Source organism: Phasianus colchicus, chromosome 2 (genome assembly GCF_987193195.1).
Source record: "Phasianus colchicus chromosome 2, bPhaCol1.hap1.1, whole genome shotgun sequence".
NCBI classification, from domain to species: domain Eukaryota; kingdom Metazoa; phylum Chordata; class Aves; order Galliformes; family Phasianidae; genus Phasianus; species Phasianus colchicus.
Window position 1 is genome coordinate 23,455,860 of NC_143437.1, and position 22,373 is coordinate 23,478,232.

The 22,373-nt window shown below is 41.7% G+C and overlaps 1 protein-coding gene across 3 annotated transcripts in view; it reads left to right on the forward strand.

Moving 5' to 3' along the window:
* The first annotated feature begins 749 nt into the window (after positions 1 to 749).
* Positions 750 to 22,373, forward strand: part of EML4 (EMAP like 4) — a 153,656-nt gene continuing 132,032 nt past the window's right edge. For 2 of the 3 annotated variants that reach the window (XM_090135129.1, XM_090135128.1), the window contains exon 1: positions 1,057 to 6,865. In XM_090135129.1, coding sequence (XP_089991255.1) covers positions 6,751 to 6,865 — 115 coding nt within the window. In that variant the 5' untranslated portion in view covers positions 1,057 to 6,750. Of the gene's footprint in view, positions 1,034 to 1,056; positions 6,866 to 22,373 lie in introns of those variants that run through there. The other variant, XM_031595032.2, reaches the window with a different exon arrangement.

The window sequence follows — 22,373 nt, forward strand, 5'->3', positions numbered from 1 at the left end:
CCCGGACACGGCTGCGAGCAACGGCAGCGCTATGGGGCAGCATCTGCCCCCCTCGCTGCGTGCACGAGAGGAAAGCGCTCGCACCACAACAGGATGTTGCAACGGGTACGCAGCTTTTCCTGGCCAGGGAGAAAGCAACGCATCGCACAACTTGGCGGCGTTGCCTAATGCACGAGCTCTTATGCAGCAGACGGGCCGGAGCGCAGCACGGCCGACCTGAATTTCTGGTTCTGCTTTGCATTGCTCCTCATCAACGTGCGCGGGGCTGGAAGCAACGGGAGCAGTCCGGAGCGGGGCTGTAGCGAGGAGAGGCGGCTCGGGGAGCCACATTACACCGGGACGAACAGCTCCAACGGCTGCTAAAGCACTTCACCCCCAAATTAGTCTGTACCAGTGATTCCATAGGTACCTAAAGAAATCTCAGCTTTGATCGCTGCGTCTCACAAACGGTACCAACCCGTGAACGCAATCCGAGCAAACGCCCCGCAGAGAGGCTGCGGGTGCCGCTTCTCAGGCGTACGGGCGGCAAGGACGTGGGCAGGAACGGGGCGCTCCCGATCCCCTTTGCCGGCGGCTGAGGCGGCGGCGGGATCTCTCCCCGGGGGCAGCCGGGACCGGCGCGCTGCTGCCGGCAGCGAGGACGGCCCGGTCCCCGTCCCGCCCGCAGGGGAAGCGGCGGTTGCCAGGGCGGGCGGAGTCGGAAGCACGACAGCACGGGGCGCTGGGGCGGCGCTGGCGGCGGCGGGAGGAGCTCGGAGCTCGGCACTCGGCACCGCGTTAGGGTCGCGGCGCAGCGACGGAGCCGGGCAGCGCCGCCGGCCCCGCAGCAGCAGCAGCAGCAGGAGGAGCCGAGCCGCCCCCCACCGAGCGCCGGGAGCCGCTGCTCCGGGCGGCCGATGAGCGCCGGGCTGCGGCGCCGCTGCCGCCGCTCCGCGGGTGAATGAACCTGTCCCGGACGGCGACAGCGGCTTCGCCTCGGGCTGCGGCACCAGCCTTCCCCAGGACAAAATGGACGGGTTCGCCGGGAGCCTGGGTGAGCGGCTACGGGCAGCGCGGAGCGGAGGGCGGGACGGAACGGCACGGGAGGGACGGGGCGAGCCTGGCTCCGGGCGGCAGTCCGCCCTCCCGCCGCGGGGCCGGGGTCCGGGGGCGCGCACCTGCGGCCGGGCCGGGAGCCGCCGAGGGCAGCGCCGGGTTGCTGGCAGCGCCAGCCGGAGCTGGAGCCGGGGGAGACGCGGAGCTGAGCGCGCAACGCCATCCGCTCTGCGGCGGGAGGGGAGGGAAGCGAGGAGGGAGGGAGAGAGAGAGAGGGAGGGAGGGGATGCCAGCGCGAAATCTGGTCAGCTTCAAACCATCTGTTGCGAGAACTCCGGCTGCACTTGCCTCCTTTGTTCTTTCCTCGTCGTGGGCTTGCTCTTCCCCGGAGTTACTTACTTGGGCTTGGCTGGCTCGTTTTGTTTAATGCCATTTTAGTTTTGCTCCGGGTGCGGAGGGACCCCGGACGGCCGGAGCCCGGCGAGACGGCTTCGTTCCCGGGACGCCCTCTGCTCCCAGCCCGGGCCGGCTCCGGGGCCGCCTTCTCGGGGCACCGCTCTGCTCGGAGCGCGGGGGAGCACCCCCTGCCCGGAGCTCGGCGTGTCGCGCTGTGCTCAAACCAGAAACATCTATCGCTCACCCGCCTCGGTGCACCCGGGGAGCTGACAGCCTGTGCTCTTTTCGGTTTCGCTAAGACGACGGCAAATTGTCACCGCGTAGTTTAGGAGAAACCTACCAGCAGCCCCTTTCCGAATGCTTCAGAGGATAACTCGCATATAGCGTGAAGCCGTCCTAGTTGAAAGTATGACCTGACATTATTTCTACATGTAAGAGCTGTAGAGCGTGTGCATCCTGATTTGTTTTCGGTGGCACAGCGCTGCCTGTTTGGTTTGCAGGACACCAAGTAATGCGCTGCCTACCTGCAGCCCTTCTGTGCTTGCCCCTGCCCCAGTGCACCCAATGCAGCACCCAGCCCCCCTCCATCTTTGGCAGAAGAATAAATCTGCCCCTCTCAAAATGACACGGAGTTAAATTTACAGCACTCGGGTGAAATTTATAATAATAGGGAATAGTTCTCGATTTTCTGGAAAAGCTGACTCGTTTCAATAGTGCTGAGTGTGATCCCAACCTTTAAGGTTTCTGAAATGTCTGCTCCCACGTTTTGGGCACCTGTCCAAACCAAACTGGTGCACCATAATGAACAGTGCACTTCTTTAAAATGTACTTGTATTTTTTTGTTCTTTTTTTTTTTTTTTTTTACTTTTTAATAAACCTTGGCTCCTGGCCTGATCCACTCTCCTTGCCCAAGTAACTTTTCTGATGATTTCATATCTCCTGATCAAAAAGCGATACGGGGAGGAATTGCGAATGTTCTATTCTCATTTTTCACTGGGAAAATTGTGCCCGTTGGTGACGTATGCAAATATACCTTGCTTAATATTTATGAACTCTTTACCCAGTGGTGGAATTGATCACCATATCAAAGAGCACCCGTGTGCCTTTAGCTTGGGGACTACTGCCCCCCATGAGGTCCTTATTCAGAAATAACTGTTGGGAGTGGGGGAGTGGGGAAAGACCCCAACACTGATTTTGAAATAATGAAGCACTGTTTTCCTGCTTGGAGGCTGCTTGCAGAGCAGCGACTCAGTCAGTGCTGTGCATGGAGGCAATGCCCGCTTGGGGCATCCCGCTCCCCTTGCTGAGGGAGGCTCCATCTGGACCTTTAATTTGTTTCACTGTTTGGTCAGGCATGCCCTGTGATTTTATTAGAATTTAATGAGGATTAAGCTCAGCTCAATCTTTTAAAGTGTATGTCATGATATTGTTAGTTGGCCTTTGATTTTGCTTCTGTAGTAAGCATCAATGCGTGTATGCAGGATGTGGGCTAGAAGAGTGTGTCCAAAGTTTCAGGCTCCAAAACACAGAGCTCTGTGTGCCTCCACGCTCCCAGGTTCAGCCGTGCTGCCTGCTTGGTGCTTTGTGATCACTTCTTGTTTGCTGCTGCCGGTAACAAGCGTGTAACATGCACAAAGATGTGCGAGTTGTTTGGAGACTTTTTTTCTTCAACATCTCTAATTAAAATCTAATGGCTTGAATGTAATCAGCTGTCTGCTAAGCGCCTTTTAGGAAGGCCATAAATTAATGTAATTTGGAGTGAAATGTAAAAATTAGTTGCCATTATTGTTGGCAAAACTGTGCTATCTCTGTATGTGCGTGCTTTACCAGTCAAGCGAGCTTATTAGGGAGAAAGCTGTCCTTTTAATGCCTCCTGTCATCATCTGGAAGGCAAAATGTTATTACAGATTGTGCCCTCCAGCACAGGCAGAAATACCTTTTTGCATGTCTCCTGCAGTCTAAAATACTTCACGCAGCTGTTTTCTTTTGGCTTCCATACTGAAACTTTTATGAGAATAAAGAGATGAAAGAAACCATTTCATATGTAATTTAAAAAATTGTTTTAGTTGTTGGTTTAGGATGTGCTTGTGTAGCAATGTGTCAAGAGTGGAGCCATTCACTTACTGTAAAGAGTAAAAATAAATAAATAAAATTGGGCATTATTAGTTAAGTTCCACAGCTGAATTAGTTATTGGCTTGCTCTTTTGATAAAGCACTTCACTTCACATTTACTGGGCCTTGAGTGCATTTTCACTATTGCTACTAGCAAAGCAGTTACTGAATCCTATTTGTTAGGTCAGGTCTGGTGCACCTCACATCTAAGTGTTTCTAACAGAGCGCTCACTGGGAGCTCAATGAATTGAGGGCTTGGTGAATTCTGGCCATCCACTTTTCCAGATGCATCCCTTGAGGTGAAGGAATGTGCTTCTGAATAGGAGCAAGAGATCCAGGGACTCAGACAGGGCTCTTGGGCTTATGCCTCATGCCCTTGCCAAGACACAGGCACAGCATGGTGGCTGGTAAGGGTCTGCCAAGTTTTTTTGCTTTGGGGTCCTGATCAAAACAACCCAGAGGCAGCATCTTCATGGGAAAGAAAGCATTATTAGTTCCACCGACAGAAGAGGACTGTGAGGTTCTGGCAAACAAAGTCAGTGTGAGAAATAGTACAGCTGAGGCTGCCAGCAGGCGTTGCCTTGTTTTTACCATCTCTCTTTTTCACCGTGCAGACAATTGCCTCGATCTCCTCCACTGTCAGGCTCCCACGAGAACTGGTGGCCCAGCAGAAGGCTGTAAGACTGAACTGTTGGCAAAACTGTTGGTCTTCTAACTTTAATTTTCACATTTCATCCAACATTATAGTCTATAGTCAATTCTAGCCTTCCTGCTTGCCCATGTGTTATAGGAGTTTGTCCATAAATTGGCTTGTTTGCCAAGAGGTTTGCCAGCCCTTAGGTTGGCTTTACTGTATTGTGAACCTACTGAAGTGTGGAGAGAGATGCCTTTCTTGGGCCCAAATCTTAACTTTCGAGGACTGATACTTTATTTGGAGCAACAAATCATAAAGTTGTAGAATGGTTTGGGTTAGAAGAGACCTTTAAGACTATCCAACTGTACCCCCTGCCCTAGGCAGAGCTACCCTGGGCCCCATCCAACCTGGTCTTAATTGCCTCCAGAGGGGGGCACCCACAGCTTCTCTGGGCAGCTGTGCCACTGTCTTGCTGCCCTCTGAGTAAAGGATTTCTTCATCACATCTGATGTAAATCTTCCTACTTTCATTTTAAAACTGCCCCCCTTTGTCCCGTCACTGTCTTTCTCCGAGTGCCTCTTGCTGGAAGGTCTGAGTACAAAGTATTTGCCACTGTGTTACTTCTCTGGGTCAACACTCAAACCGTCCATTTAATACCCCTCTTATTTCTGCAAGGTTAGCTGGCTTTGGTACAAGATCCTTTAAATCCCACTAGATTTAGACTCACAAAGAGTAAGTCGTGGGATGTTCCCCGATGAACAGTTTTCTGCTGCTCATAGCTGTTGCATTGTTTTCTGTTCTGAGAAAACTTCAGCTAGTTGAGCTCTGTAACAATAACCAATTGTAACTAAAGATGTGGAAGCCTTCATAAGATGTATTTAAAAAGAGTAGGTCTGTTTCCAAGTTTGTCACCAGAATGATAACAACATGGCATGAAGAGTGTTGTAGGACTGTCTCCAGCAATGAGGTCTGTGGGAGAACAGTAACATAAAAATAAACAAAGAGCTCGCAACTTACAAACTGTAACCATTGCTTGTGTGCGGGAGGCTGGGAAGCTTAGAAATTACTCCTCTCCTGAAGTTTCAGGCAAAGTAATTAAGAATTAAAGGGGAAAAAATGTGGTTCAGTTCATGCCTTTTTTTTTTTTTTTTCTTCCCCCAGAGGAAGAGAAAACAGAGGAGAGTAGTAATGGCTAAGGGGGATGGCTTTACTCTTCTGCTGGTGCTACAAGAGGGGAAGCTGGAGAAATGAAGTGAAAAAGAGGTTTTCCATATCACACAGGATCTGCATATTGTTTTGTCACTGTGTGTACTGCTTTTAACAGCAGTACATCTTATCGCAGAGGTGGCATGTAGGTCAAATTCATTTATTTTTAATTCTCAATTTGCATTAAAGTTTGTTTAAAGTTGTTGGAATACATGTCTGTAGCTGTTATCTTGGGTAACTACTGAGACTCTTGTGAGAATGTGCTCCTCCTCTAGATATGGAAAGCCTGTGGTGCCAGTTGAAGCTCTGGCATTGCAAAAGCCCCTTCAACCCTGCAAGGAGAGAGGGAGAGAGACTGGCTGCAGCAGGTTGGAGGGTTTGTCATTTATCTGGGCTACTTTTGTTTTCTAATGGATGCCCTTTTAGGCTGCAGACAATGAGTTCAACTTGATTCACTGGGCTCTGCTCCTGGGACTGCTGTGTGCTATTGTCAGTGTGCTGGCTCTCTCAGGAACAAAACTTTTGGCAGGACATCGATCTGTCCTGCCTGAGAAGGGTGGCTGTGACTGGTACTGGGGGCATGAGGGTGGCCAGGAGGACAGTGCTTGCTGTGGGAACTCTCTGGTGGCCCCTCTTGCTGCATGGGCAGCAAACAGCAGCCCTGCTTCTCGTTGCCAGCTGAACAAAGAAACCATAAACCTCAAACATAGGAGAATCTGTGAGAAAGTTTCTCTCTCCCTGCTGCAGAAAGGCTCTTAATGCCTGGGATGCAGGGGATAGCTTTTGGCCTTAACACTATGTACTTCACACTCTGAATATTTCTAATACAGACAGCTCAGTTATTTGATAGAATTTTCTCTTGCCAGAAAAACCTCCTCTGAAAGGATTTTTTTTTTTCCTGTTTGTCACTCCCTGTATTGTGGTGTCTGCAATTATTGATGTTTATTATTTTTTTCCCTTTTAGATCCTTGCTAAATCTAATGCTTAATGAATGTAATCTTGAGGCCAAGAACGTTGTTCCTGTTTTACCCACACATAATGTAATAGGGTAATTAATTTTGTAACACATGGTGTGTATGATGACAGTGCAGGTCTGTGCTATTGCTGCTTTCTGGTAGGGAGATTGTTCTGTTTAACAGATCAGAATCACCTGATAAACAGCTTTTCATGAGCTTCACTAACTTCCTTTTCAAGAAATCTTCCTACAGTTGCTCCTGAGCTCAGGTGGAGCCTCTCCTTGCTTTGTTTCACCTCTCTTTAAAGAAACATGTTGAGTTTAAAGAGGAGTTGTTACCCTTCTTTGCTTCACCAGCTTGAAATTGATGCAGAACTTTGATGTTGTGGGAATTGCTTTCATGAGGAGCTGAATGAGGGACACCTGGAAGCCCTGTGGGGGTGATATGTGGGCTCCTCTGAGAGTTTGCAGGCATCTTTGGGAATCACACACATGCACTCTGATTTGTGGGCAGGCCTACAGCCTAGGTTGGTAATTCAACCAGTGGCAGTGGGAGGGTGCTGCTGATGGGGAGCTGGGATATGAAGAGATGCCAGAGAGGTTAAAACTCTGAGTTTATGGCTAAATCTTGGAATACGTGAAATGTTTTTCTCTACTTTTTTTTTTTTTTTTAAATCTTTCCCATTCCCCTATCACTTCCTACTTTTATTCAGCATTTCACTTTTTACTTTTGATATTCTTTCTCTTCTTTTGGCTCTGTATTTCAATTATTCATGGGATGTTCAGTGATGGTACGTAGCAATGTGCTTCCCAAGTTTTATGCCCTAAGACTACTTACTTGAATGGATGAGGAGCATTTTCTTAATTGTTTTTTTTTTTTTTTTTTTTGACTGTTGTGTGTCTCAGTGGATTGCCCTTTCTGCTCATCCTCAATAGCTTCAGCCTAACTTGTTTGCTATATATAGCTGTGTCTTGATGTTTTTAACTGCTATTTTCCCAACTGCACTCATGGTTTTTAGTGTCTGTTCTGCTTTGTAAGATATTGATTTTTCATTTGTAGCAACAACAACTTTGTTTTTTTTCTAGGAAGCATTGGAGAATCCATTTGCCTTCTTTGTGGTGTCTTCTGCTTGTGTGGGCTTGCAGTCTTTAGGCAAGATGCTTTAGTGAGTGCAAATCTGACCTACTGTAGAAGTAGCCTTACTCTTTGTATTATATAAATTTTATTTAGCTATCTAGAGTAGCTTGTACATGTGCATGGCTCTTATATGTACTAAAAATGTAATGGAAGGGGAAGAGATGAAGCAACATAGTTCTGCTGTATAAAAATTTATGATATGTATTAGAGAAGTTCATCTACAAGAGTTGTTCTAAAAGTAATTCCTCCTACTTTATTATATTGGTCCATAACATCACAGGTGGATGCTGGTAGTATGACAGTAGAAGTTCATTTACATTTTGTTCCATTACATTTTGTTGCCATGTGACAGATGGCAGCGGAAGGGCAGTATGACACAATGGCATCTGAAGTTCACATAAAGTAAAGGTGTGTCATTGAATTTCTCCCTGAGAAAAAGCTTGCTCCCACTGACATTCATTGAGGCTTGCTGAACTTTTATGGAGTCCAAACACTGGATGTGGGCACAGAGGTGGTGGGTGGTGCGTTACAACAGTGGGTCACCTTTGCTGGTGCAGATTGTTACAAGCACAGCCTGCAGGCTCTTGTTCATCTCTGGTGAATATGTATAGCTAAAGTGACTATGCTGAAGAAGAGTGCTTTGAGCTGAGAATTTGCTCAAATAGTGCAATTGAGAATTTGCTCTATCAAATAGTGCTACTGTGCTCTTTGTATCTGTTGTAGTTTCATGGAAATAAATAGGCATTACATTTGGAGCAACCTATGTACCTTGGATTTCAGGTGTTCTGTTAAATTAGAGAAAAACAGCCACTGTTGTCTGTTGTGTGATTCACTTATATTTTACTGAAACTCAATTTCTAGCTCTGATGTGGTATTCCAGAATGGAGTTGATTCTCACTTGTCTTTCCAGTTTATTTGGGCTTAAATGGAAAAAAATAAATAGGTGGAAGGGAGCAGAAGCCAAACTGTTTTATGCTGAAATATATTTTGAACTTGTGTAAACATTTTTAATGCATCAAGCTAAGTTGGCAGACTTTCATAATCCTGTGGGAAAATTGGGAGTTTGAAACCCAGTGGATAAATTGAAGTCACAAATGCTTTTAAGCCCAAGATTTGGCTCCCTAAAGGGATGCTGCAAATGAGTTAGGCCGAGAAATGTGGTTTAGCTAAAGCAAATGAAAATATGTTTTCATGAGAACTTTATGATTTTAAGGACAAAATATTTGGATTTCTTTGTTCTGAGTTGAGGACACAAAACCAAGAAATGGCTGTTCCCAAGAAAAGGTTGTATTTGCTGTCCAAACACAAGAGGTAATGATTTCACCACATTTTATGTTTTTAAATGAGTTTATGCCATAAGAATAATAGAGGCTGTTTTAAAATGCGAAATTTCATTTAGCTGCTGAGTTGAGCAAATGTTTTCAAGCATAATTGAATTAACAATGCCAAATATACATAAAATGAATGGCAGAACTATTAAAGCTTACTGTATGTCACGTTGTTTCTCTCTCAGAGAACAAAAGAAAAAATGTCCCTTTTCCACGGGATTTTGAAGAGCTTTGCACCTACTGCAGTACAAAACAACAGCAGGAGGAGGGTGGGCTCCAGTTTGTTTCCTTCCCCCTCATTCACAGTCACAAGTAGACCATGCCATTTTCTTAAGAGGTTTCCTGTTGTGTGCATTACGTGGGTCTGTGGTTAATTAGACCACTGAGTTTCAGTGGCAAGTTGTGTTGGAAAGATGGCAGGAGACCAGCCAAAAGTTTATCTTGCAAATTGAGTTTTTGAGGATGGACATCACCTTAAAAACAAACAAACACATTTTTTAAGGTTATATTATACATCCTGTAGTACATCTGGCTTTTATAACAAGCTTTGGAGTGGCTTGGAATTGTAGGTGCAGTCTTGTAGGACTACAAGCTCTTTGATCAAGCTCTTTTCCAGGAGCAGTAGGTACTGGAAATCTGACCACATGGAATGGAAAGAAATTGCTGGATGTGTTATGGCTTGGGGGTTTCGTTGCTAGAATTTGGCTGAGTAGAAGTTCAGGATGCATTCCTATGAATGTGGTCTTTCTTGCTTGTAGAATTATGGAATCATTAAGGTAGGAAAAGACTGATAATCTGAAGATCATCTAGTACAACTGTCAACCTGTTTTGCCACTATGCCCATGTTTCTGAAGAGAGATGAGGAAGGAGAAACTTTCAAGAGTAAGAATTGTACATGAAAATTTCTCAGTTGCAGGACTTAGAGATGTAGCAATGCTTGTGTCTAGATAATACCACTTCAGCTTTTTCAAACAAGAACTCAAACAAGAGGGAAGTTACAACTTTGTTTAGCAATGAAATGCTGTATTAAACTGCTGTTGCCTCCTGTTGCAGTGCGTGCTATGCAAATACCATCAGAGATATCAAGCAGGAAATTAGTGGTTTGTGTGGTTGTAGTGCTTTCTTCCTAAACTCTAAACATGTCTGTTAAAATCATGAGTGGGACAACAATAACAAGCAGCCCAAATTCAGTACATCTGTAAATTTTTATTTATTTATTGCCTGGAATGAGCCTGAAAGAGTTCTGAGCCACTGAAACATCTCTGATAGCTGTGATAAGCCCAATTGTGAGATCTCTTTTGCTGTTTTTTTTTTTGTCTCGTGCACTGGAGTTGAGAGGATTTCTGTGATTCTGGTTTCTCAGCACCATGGGATATGGGATGGCATTTTTCCATGAAAATAGTACAATGTTGAAAAAACATGACTTGCTGACATTGCTGTTCTCTAGGTTTTGTAGATTATTTTGTGTAATTTTTATTATATTTTCAATTACTTGTGACAACAGTATTTTTGAAAGGTGCTCTGTTGGGTCATGGATTGCTTGACATGGGTATGGCAACAGTAAGGCTGTCTGTTGTTGCAGTCAGCCACAAATTCTTGGGCTGAGTTCTTACTAGAGGAGTTAGTTAATAATTAGGGTACATACACAGGTTACTTTTGGAGGCAGATATAATGAAACAATTAGGAATGTGAGCATATTCTTTCAGCTAAAGAACCAGAGTAATAAGTAATAATTGGTGTATTCCTGGTGTAAATGTGATCTTTTTTTTGTGTGTGATGCATTAAAAATGTGTTCGTTTGATGAGATGCTGTTTCTATTTGTTAATGTTCCTATTTTAGATTGTTTTAACTCACTTTTAGTGGCCTAGATTTGCAGAAACTACTATAGCTTGGGCAAACATTTAGTATGAAACTAAGAAATACCTGAAATCTTACAGTGAGTTTTGTGCCCTTGCTTTCAAACCGAGCTCTGCTTTACCTGCATGTCAACATATATCAAAGTGTTGTACATGCATATAACTTCCAGTTTTTGTTTGGAATGAAAAACCAGCTCAGGCAGTTGCATGGTTTCTGTCTTCCGGCACTGTTCAGTTCAGCCACTTTCACTTAGATTCTGAAAAATGCACATTTAACCAAACTATCATCTTGTAGCATGGGGAGGGAGAAGGTTTCATTAGGAGAAAGCTTAGAAAAGCATGTTTGTTCCAGGAAAAGCTTCCTGGAGGATGTGGTATGGGATATGAAACAAAAGGAAAATTAGCAGGGAGCCCCGCTGCCTTTTCTGCAGCTTTCATGCTTATTTTGCTTTGGTTTGTCATCTCATACCAGATTTCTCTTGCAGCTGATGTGTCTGAGAACATCAATTTATGAAATGCCTGGTTAGAAGAAATAGGAACTGCAAGAAGATACTGCGTTGTTGCAGAAGTGATGGAGGAATGAAGTGGGTGGTGTTTCCAGTGGTGACAAGGCCAGATCCAGAAAGATAGAGTAATACAGGCATTAATACAGCTTATAATGACTTCAGGTTCTGAGTAAGGGCATAATATTCTTTAATTCTATAACTAAAGCAGCATTTCCTGATTTCAGTAAGCTAATGGAATTAAGTTCTTTAGATTCATTTTTTTTTCCCTTGGAAAAGTGTTTAGCCTGGCTTTGTACTTGTTATTTTTGTTCTGCTTGATTTGAAAAAGTGTTGGGGGAGGGGAACCAACCCTAGAAACTACCACCAAACTCTACAAAAGTTCATGTCTTATTGTGAATTGATTGGAAGCTATCATTCTGAGGTTCTTAGCTCAGAGGTTCTTGGCTCTGTTCCTTCCTAGAAGCAAGTGATTTGAGGAAAAATAATGTGATTAAGTAGATTTTCTGTGCTAGCTGGTTTAAATGGAAAGAAAATGGGTCTGCACATATAATCAGCAGATTTATAGACTGATGTTTAAAGCAGCCTCAGCTAAGGACTGGAAAAATGAAGCCAAAAAAGTAAAACACAAACAAAAAAAACCAACAAAAACAAAAAAAACCTCAGCAATTTTGTGATGTGAAAACACTAACAAGAATTTAGTTTAACTACAAAATTAATTCTAAAATGATTTTCATTTTTTACATATAGATGCCAAATCTGTACGTATTAATTGTTACTTCAGTACTCTTGTAGAGGCGAGCTTTTGTTTTAAGATGCATCACATGGAAAGTGCCTGTATTTACTGGATGACAGTGAAAGTATACCCAATGAGTTGCTTTAAGACTTCAGTATAATAAAAATCTTAGTTATTATGTGAACTCTTTGTATACTCTTATTGTATACTGTATACTCTTATTGTATATGGACATGGGAGTGAGATACTGCTGCAGGGTAAGGAAGTTGAATATTCCAGGTTTTTTTGCATCAATTTTGTATTCAGATTTGCAGTATACATAGTGTATGGTAGAGGGAGGGGGATAAACTGGGCAATGCAAGGGAAACCCCTCTTTGATCTTCTGAATGAGATGATTTAATACATATAGACTTAGGTAGAGTTCTTGCAAACACTATAGGATGGTTCTTGTTATTGCTACTGCATGACCATCGGTGATTGTAAGTCACATAGCACTGTCATTGTGGTGTCACTGTGAATCTTGTAGTTGATTTTGGACAACTTCTTTTGAAGATGTATCTCATTGTGTGACTTTACGCTCTGCTGTTGATGTAGAGAGTTGGCATCCAGCAGTAAACATTCTACTAAAAGTTCCACTTAGAAACGTATTTACGGTATAAATCATATCTCTTGTGCTAGTCCAGAGATGCTCTGTATGGCATCAACATGCTAATTTCTGCTTTTCTAATTTTGTGTGTCCTTTCACAGTGAAATTGCCAATCCTTTCATAAAATGATGTGTCAGAGCTGTGATTCCAGGCAGCTGCAGGAGTGTGAATTACAGCCTTGACAGGGGCGCGGGACAAGGGCTGGCTGTAATTTCTAAAGGGTGCCACAATCATCCTTCAGCACTGGAAGCTACAGCAGGTATTTTGGAACTCCTAGGGAGTGCTGAGGATGCTGAGCAGAAAAATGAAAGTTGCCTGTGGAGTCTGCTATGTATAAATGTATTGCAAAGGTAACTTTGGTACAAAGGTATTCAAACTGGGGTCATCAGATTGCCAGTTATTATGGATGTCTGATTGAGGCGTACTGCGGAATTGTTTCACTTGGGTTAAATTTCCTGGTGTGCATTGGAAAACCAGGAAATTGTGGCTAGTTTGGAGGAACCTTATGTTGTTTTACCATGGGATTAACTTGTCAATGAGCTGTATAGCACTGGATAGTGGTTAACTTGGCATCCTGTTTTCTGAACTATTATTATGGACAAAAGTTGTTTGTTTTTAAATATCAAACACTGGAATTTTAAACAGCTTTTGGATCATTCATTTTGTATGTGCATCTACTACAGCGATATGGTTTTCTATATTTTTTTTTTCTATATGTTCTACTCTTTGCCATTAGAGGAATATGAAGTTGGGAGAGTGGTTAATTTGGATTTTAATAGTCAGGTGCTGAAGTCATAATCCCTGCCAACCAGGAGGATTGCAAGCCATTTGGTACTGTGTGGTAAGGTGTTACAGAACTTCTGCTTCTGGAGCTTGCAAGATGTGCAAGTATCAGGCACTGCCTCTTGCTATGTACCTGAACAGCTTAATGTATGCTTTACTCCTGATTTTCTTTCAAATCAAACATTTATGGCTTGCAAACTGTGCATTTGAAATTCTGTCTACGCTTTAAATCAATAAAGTAAATATGACATTATGGCTGTTTCAGTTGAAATTTTACCTGTTGTTTCCCTGCAGCTGAGGTTTGAAACCCAAATGAGACCTGACTTGCATAGTGCTGCTCCCCTCTTTTTTTTCCTTCCTATCTCAAGTGATTTGAAACCTCCAAATAGAAAATATGACCTAATGTCTGTGCGTTCTCTGAACATTGGTTCAGTTATTGACTAGCTAAATAATAGAGGTGTATGAGTGTAGAGGTTCTTGCTAACGTGCTTTTAATTATCTGCATTTACGTATTTATTATTTGCAGTAGAAATTTCAATTTCCTGTTGGTACAGCTAGAGCAGCTTTAGCAGTAAAAGAACTCAAAGCTGTAACTTGGCTGCAGCTTTTGTGAATTAATGTCAGCATTCACTGTTCCCTTTTTATAAACCATAAAGGGAATTTTTTTTTTTCCAAAACTATTGATAAAATGGCAGAAGGAATTGCAAGAAAGTGAAATTGGTAATAAAGCATACATAGAGTATCTGCAGCATGTAGCATGTACTGGATTTATCAGTATGTGTGCATTTGTACTTGATAGGGACATAGATATAGCTACCTTTCCACCTTCACTTAAAGATAAATTTAAACATACACAGTTTGACTAATTCTTTTTTTTGTTTCCAGGACTATCTGGGAAATTTCCAGAATTTGATGCACACACATATTTAATTGCTAAACCAGCTTTAATGTAAAGGGATTGAAGTTCTGGCAATTTCTTGTTCATAATTGACTATTTCAAAGAATGCTGTTACTGTTTGTTCTTGACCTGGTGATATGATGCATTTTGTGCAGCATCTAGAACAGGTCTTTTTGACTTATGTGGAAACTGAGTGAAGTTATTATATAGTATTCTTACATTCCAATTACAGTATATGTCCATTCTCCATTTGAAATATTCCTATTGTATTACATACTTCCATTTTTCAGGTACTGTGCGATATATCTGCCCAGTTTATTTTCAGGATTATGATTATCTTATTCACTGTAACATGTGTTTTGCTTTTGTGAAGCTATAAGCTGATTCTGGAGTAGTTTTTTTTCCCTTTCTTTGTGCTACTGTTATTTGCAAGTCTTCTGCATTCAGTGTTGTACAGATTAAAACTCAAATACTTTTGAAGTTAAAGTAATTAGCAGGTAAAAAAGTATATAAATATTTACTAGGATGAAGTCACTTGTTCAAGATGAACTACAATTTGGCAAACAGCTCTTGTGTGCCATCTTATGACCTTTGTGTAGCCATTTTAAGAGGAAAATTGGGTAGGACCAATGTCATCTGAGAGCCTTCTGTTCACCCTTAACTGCCCTGGGATATTAAGGATCACTGGCTAACAGCCTTGTCCTGTTGTACTTTAGATCCATATCATTCTCTACAGAGTAAAGCTATGGACATGAGCGTTTCATGGTGGTGGTCATACTGAGTGTCATCAGCTTTGCTTGTGCACAGATGTGCCCCTTTTTGCAGCATGCATAGCATGTGCTGTCCCTCACCTCCTCCAAGCTGTGTGAGGAGCAGCTGGTCAATGGCCTCCAGTTACGTGTCTCCTTCTCTCCACCTTGGTGCTTGAGGTGCCAGGAGGCAGAGCTGGGGTCCTGCTGGCAGATGTCTGAAAGGAAGGCCTGCTGCAATCAAAGGCGATGGGAGCCACCCTCAGCTGCCCTCTGAGAAGTGTCACGGGGATGCTGACAGGCTGCAGCTGTCTGGAATGAGGCTCTGCTGAGCAACTCGTATTTCTTCCTATTGTGTTGGGCTGCCATAATATCATGCTCACCACTATAAATACCTGGAGTTTCCAACACTGTGTCATTTTTAGAACTACTTGCCCCCACCCCCTAGTGTCTGTATGGATGTTTTGTTTCGATTCTTGTTCCTTCTGGGTTTTTTTGACAACTGCTGTTGAACTTCAAGTTTTTGCTGCAAAATTCCTGAGGTGGGCCCTGACTATTTTTGCTGTTAGCTGCACAGCTAAGTTCTCATCCTCAGACAGGAGAAGCAGGGAAGGTGAGGCTGGTCCTTGTAGTGTACTTGACAGCAAAGAAAGCAAATGCTGTGGTCATTCTTAGTAGTGCTCCTGTGCTAGGGCGAGTGATGGGACCTGAAGTCAATGTACACTTTGGACTTTTTTGTACCGGAGGGAAAAAAACAGGGAAATGGTGAAGCTTTCTGTGTCCTCTCTAAATGACAGTTGGTGGTTCCACAGCTCCAGCTGGTGGCTGTGATCCTGTCACTGTTCTGACGTTGGCTCCATGGCTGCATGCCCCCAGCTTTGTGCTGGCAATGGCATAAAGTCGCCCCTCAAACCCGAGGATTGCTGTGGCATGCTGGCAGCTGTTCCTGTACAGCCCTGCTCTGCTAATCACTATCAGATTTGTTGGTCCAAATCTGATAGTGCACAACATGCCCCCCATTCTTCTGCAGTGCTCTTGGTTATCATGGACACATGATGTCACTCTTCTAACCTGTACACTCCTCAGATGCTTACTAGGTGATTTCCGTGTTGTACAAGCAATTTTCCATCTTCTGGAAGCAGCTGTTAGAATAGGTTTTAGCAATTTAGCTTTTGCTTTTTGTTAACTGACAATATTTTCGAAATGGAAAACCGAATCACTTTGAGTCTGTGAGAACTTCACATGTTGCTGGGCCATTTCCAGGGAGCTTAAAGCAGAAAGTGGCTGCTTCAGCGCTGCATTGCCTGCTCAGTTCAATAGGAATCTTCTCTTCTGTTCTCCTCTAACAAGAGCCATTCTTCTTTAATGAGATGATAGCTGCCACATGTCTTTCTTCTTTTCCTTTAGTTTTATGTATTCTAATCGATGACCATTAGCCATACTGCTGTAGCACTGAAAGTAGTTTTTTAGGGTTAGTTTAGCAAATTAAGCAATTGTTTTCCTGTTATTGTAAAATACTTCTTGAGATCCCCAAAGTTCACATCTGTGTTGTTGTTTTGTTTTACTTAGTTTTTTGTTTGTTTATTTGCAGAACAGTTGCTGGATTTTAAGATGATTTTACCTATGGAAATATCGCATAACTTTTTTGCAGAATAGAGCTACACTTTAACTTTGAATAAAACATAGTATTTAAGGGCACTTTCATTTGAGAAGTGTTTTTATACTATAAGTATGTTCCAATTCTTTGTTAATCATTATGGCTTGATTACTTTGTTTGACATGAGTCATTTTTCCATGGACTTTTATTGCATCAATTACGTACTTAAAACAGGAAGCCCAGAAGGATGTGCAACCTCAGATCACTGAAGATTCCCTGCTTCTTTTATAGCTGATCTGTGTGTTGAGTATTGTTAAAGTTAATGATTTCTTGCTGTACATGTTCTCTTTCACCTGTGTAGCATATACAGGTGCTTTATCAGTGAGAAGACGTTTCTGAACCTAATATGCATCAACATAATCAGTAGGAAACTTATCTTTGACTTTGTAGTTGAACTCAGTTTTACTTAATGGTGCTTTCCAGTGCTGCTTTTCTATTTTATTGATCTAGAAAGGTAACCTATAAAGCCATATAGAGCAGTTATTGTAATTATCAAGATATTATACGTAATTATAGTTATTTACTCTACCTCATATTGTGGTCTTGTTAATGCCATTTGCATTTTGCAGGAATTCTGCATTTTTCTTTCTGCTTCCTTTCAGTGTACCCTAGAGAGGAGCTGCATATTAAGCTATTTAGAAAAGATTCAGTTTTGATGTAGTATTTGTCGTCCTTTGGTATGTCACTGTTCCTGTCTGTATGAAAATGTTGCTAAAATTGGTGGCAAGAGCAAACCAGACTGACTTGATTTCTGGTTGCGTTCTGCCTACGTTCCCTCCTTGGTGCAAGAACAATATATGCTCCTGTCTCCAGGACCATGCTTTGCTTGTTGAGTGTGTAAGCTCATCTGTTTGATGATGCCTCATTAGGCATAAGGCAAACTGGATCCAATAAAGAGGTGTTTCTGAGAGCCAGGCTCTCCTGGCTTGGGAACAGAAGAGTTATTGTAATTATTACTTTTTTTTTTTTTTTTTTAACTAATCAGCCCTTATAAACCCTCTTCCTGTTAACACTGGCTAATGGCTGTGTTTGAGAAGCAGAGAAAATGAACAAGATGAGTGCTTCTCACAACCTCATTCATAATGAGGTATGATAACATAATGTATTTAGAATTAGAAGGCTGGATTCTGCAGGAGGTTAATTAATGATTTATGGTTGCTGAGTTAGATGGTTTGCTGTTGACAACTACTCTCTTGTATGTCTTCGGGCAAGAGTAGTAACTTTCACCTCCTTTTAGTCATGCTGGAGAAGTCATCCAGCCTTTCTGAGGAGCTTTGAGACTTGTTGACTTGACTTTGCCCTCCACAAAGAGCCCAGGCATGGAGGTCTCTCATCATCGCTATTTGCTAGTTGTCTTTACTAAGGTAGTTATATTTTCTCATCTGGAATGTGTGCATATTTTAATTGGGATTTACAGTTGCTGTGTTCTAAAATAAAACAGCAGCTAACTTAATTCCAGTTTTGTCACATTTATACCTTTCATGAGAGTAGCCTCCAATTAATGACTTAATGACTTAATTTTTAATTTACAAGACCAGATTGTGAGCACCATATTTAAAGCTAGTATGTTGTGGAGCAGCTATTCACAAGAAAGGTGAATAAGTATCAAATTACAGATTTTTTCTATGTTAGCAATATGACCATATGTGCTTTTGAATAACTCCAGATGGAACGTTGATGGTTTATAATTCATTATTTTGGACTGAATTTCTTCAGAATTTTTTTTATTAAAAACCCAAACAAAAAAAACCTGGCATATTTTAAATGTGTTTAAAAAAAAAAAAAGTTGGTTTGCTAGATGTATAAATCTATTCTACTTCCCTGTTTATTCCCCCTCATCCCCAACATTTTGGCTACATAGTTTGCATAGCTGCACTATCACAAATCAGGGATGTGTTAGGCTTTGATTGATTGTATAGACCTTTCTTGTTATGCAGTCCCTAAGTGATTGTGTTTTTACAGTGTGATTATTTTCGATGTGTTTTTTAAAAGCCTATTCAGATGCTTATCAAGAGTATTCCCACAGTGAACGTGAAACCTTTTAAATAAAAAGGTAAATATTTGAGAAAGTTAAAAACCTCTAAAACAATATTATAATGGAATTGTTTTGCAACCTTGACTCTGGCTGCCAACACTAGTGCACCCTGCAACTACTTTTGAAAGAAACATGCCTTGAGAGCTTGCCAGTTTATTTTGCTTAATGCTTCTCTGCTCAAAAGAGAATGGAGTACTTTGTGATTATCAGATAATTTAAAGACCCTTTTGTTACAATAGGAACCTTAGAAATAGAAATGTGAGCTTAGTTCATGTTGTTGAAAGCAGTGGTTAAATACCTCAACTCAGAAATTGCAGCTGTACTTGTTGGCATGGTGGAAGAAGTGCAATTTCATGTTATAGTTGATGAAGTCAGAATTGTTCCTATATATCAGGTTGCGTGGGACTTTCTTGCATGAGGAGTGCTTTTGAGTAGTCTTTCCAGTTCTCTTGCCCTCCTGCTCTAGGCTATTTGATCATCTTTGATCCCCATGAGAAATGCCCCACTAGGTTTTCAAGTCCTTACTGGTGCTTGTTTGCTTATTCCTTGTGATAAGGCACTGGGATGTGGTATTCCACGTGGTAACGTGGAATAATCCCTGCCGTTCTAACTCTGTGCGTCTCTATTTTCCTTTGTTTTTATTTACTTATTTCTCAAACAGTTTTAACAGTATTTTATAACTTGGTGTTAGAGGAAATATCAACTTTACCCATGTCAATAGATTCTTTTTGCCACAGCATCACATGGGGTCTCTGTGTGATAGAAGTGCTGGTTCTATCTTGCTTATTCATCTTCATCCTCTCTTGGTTTGTTTCTGCTGTCAATGCCAAATTTCTGGAGTTTAAGAAAGGCTGTGTATTTTCTGCTGCATTTACTCCATGACGGTGTAGAATTTAATCTTGGCCATTACAATTACAAAATCAGAGTATCTGGAAAACTCATTTCCATGGCTAAGAGCTTTTTGCTGCTTTTATTACTTCTTAGGGCTAACAGTATTGTTTAGTGATTGCTCAGAAGTCATGCAAAGTACAAAGTAGGACTTCAGAACCTTTTATTTTTAAGCCTTGGGAAGGTTTCCCCAGTGACTTCCAACTACTCTTTAAGTGAAGATATTCTCTGCATGCTTTGAAATATTAGCTGCTGTTTTTGTCTGCAGATTGTTACTTTTCTTTGTGTAGTGTTTAAAAAAAAAAAAAAAGAGAGCTCAATGGTAAATCCTTTTTACAATAAATGTAAATTTCAATAAAATGTTAGCAATTACTTTTTTTCAATCAATTTCAACTGATGTTAGAAGTATCTGTGATTTGAGAGAAATCATCTTGATTTTTGAAGAAGAGTTGTATTTTATACCTTTATGGAAAAATGCAACTAAGTAAAATAGCTTCTGGAGTACAAATCCTAGTGTACAGTGCTATTTCTGAAATGCCACTAGGAAGGAGGCCAGGATTAGAAGTGGAGCAAGATTTAGTGGAATGGAGGACTGGGTTTGCTATCGTAAGCATTTTGTTAGGCTTGTCCTGTTTTCACACAGCACTTTTAAATTGATTGGAGCATCTTAGGAGGAATAGCCAGAAGTGTGATGTGCCTTTGTAATCATCTTTATCTGTGTGTCTTTTTTTTTCTTTTGGTTTGAATTCTGTATTTTAAATGGTTTTGTTGCTTTCATAAAAACTGGCCCCTATGTCTGAAAAGTTAGTTCACTCACTGAATGTGCAAATGTGAACATATTCACAAGTCCTCGTGTATAAAAGGGAGAGTAATTTCAAGGAGCTATGTTGAGGACTCAGGGAGTGAGCTACCTTTTGCAATATTCAGCTTTGATTTGCTTCTTGATCATTGTTGTAGGATGCTCTTGGAAGCACTGCTTTGCAAGTGAAATTCTGTGACTGTTCCATTCATTTTAGCATTGCTAAACCTGGAAAACTTGCCTTGACACATGATGGTGGTTATGTGTACAGTGCTGCAGGGAGCTCTTTACTGTGTTTTTTGTTTTGTTTTTAAACAGCTGATGTAGCACCAGTGAGGCCTGTCTGGCAATTTTTAAGCTCTGATTGTTTTCTAGTAGCAGCAGGCCTTCAGGAAGATACTATCACCACACCCATCTGCAGCTTCTTTTTCTCAGGGGACTTCTCAGCCTCCCGTTTCCTACCATGCTGGTAGGATTCAGCCTCTCAGAAACATTGGTTTAGACTGTTCTACAAGGCAACATTATTTTACTGAAGGGCGATGAGCGAAACCTGGAGTGAAACCATTGCAGGCTGACAAAACCTGCCTGCCTGTGCCTCTGCAAAGGGTGTAGGGCTGGTGGGGCAGGTGTGTTCCTCAGCTCCTGGAGCAACTCAAGTGAACCGTGTTTTAGTACAGAGATGTGTAGATTTTGTCAGCACTGATTTTCTGATTGTAGTACAAGGAAAATCTGGAGCGTATGCACAGACAGCTTGAAAAATGGCTGAAGCAGTTGTGCTCACTGTTTCCACAGAAATTGCCTTTGGGTAGAAATTGGGCATGAAGAGCAAAGGTCCACATGGCAGTAATTTCCTGGAGCTATGGAACCACAGAATGACTTGGGTTGGAAGGAACCCCTCTGCCTTGGGCAGGGTTGCCAGCTGCTAAATGAGGAATTAAACCACTAGGAGGAATTAAAATTTGGAAGAAAAGAAGGGTGATGCTATAACAGGAGGTGCAGATACCTCCTCTTGGTGAATGTGGGTTAACAGAATATAACATACACTGTGCCTATGAGTTAAATGCTTAAACATAAGTAAATTAAATACTTTGGTCTGTGTAAAATAAATTAAAAAAAAAAATAGGGAGAAGATGATGCATTATTACATTTGAGTACTAAAGGGAAGTAGTGGAGGTGACTGGTGGGGTTTTTAATTACTTAAGATTAAAGAAATGCCAACTATCTTTACAAGCAGGTGACCCATAGTGTCGTCTTCTACATAGCAAAAGCTGCTTCATGAGAATGGAATTCTTAATATGTAGTAATTTTGATACTACATGAGCATTGTGTGGCCTCATTTCATAGCCTGGGTTGCCACAAGGAATTGCAGTAACTAAAATGTGCTGAAAGATATTTGCATAAAAATGTGTGGTATTTTTAAATGATATATTTTCTCCCACTGTTGAATGACATACCTGAATGTGAAGTAATTAATTTCCTTGTAGAGAAGTTCCTCCTCAAAAAAAAAAAAAAAAAAAAGAAAAGAAAAATAGTCTGAAAAATACCTTTTGATTTCTTTGCTCTTCTTGTAGAAGTGTTTGAAATTTTTAGCTGGAGATTTCTGAAGAGGAAACTGTTAGGCATGGTCCCGAATCTAAAAAATGTTGCTGAAAAAGCTCAGTAAAACTGCTCACAAAAGGAGTTGCAGCTGCTTTTGCACACAAAGGCAGGTGCTCACAGCTTACAATCCTAACGCATCAAGTTAAAAGCACCAAATTTTAGTAGGGCAATTGCCACATGGGATTTAAATTTATAGAAGCATACTGTGAAATGGTTCTGATCTTGTTTCCTTAGCTGCATTAGTTTCACCTGCTTTTTGTGGTGCCCTCTGATTGTCCAAATAAGAGTAACTTGAGTGACAAATATGTGTGATTGCGTAATGTGGTTTTCTAGATGCTTCTGGTAGACACAACTAAACCTCTAGTCTGTTCAAGTCTAGTGAACCATTACACCAAGTCACTGGATGTGACTTCTGACTTC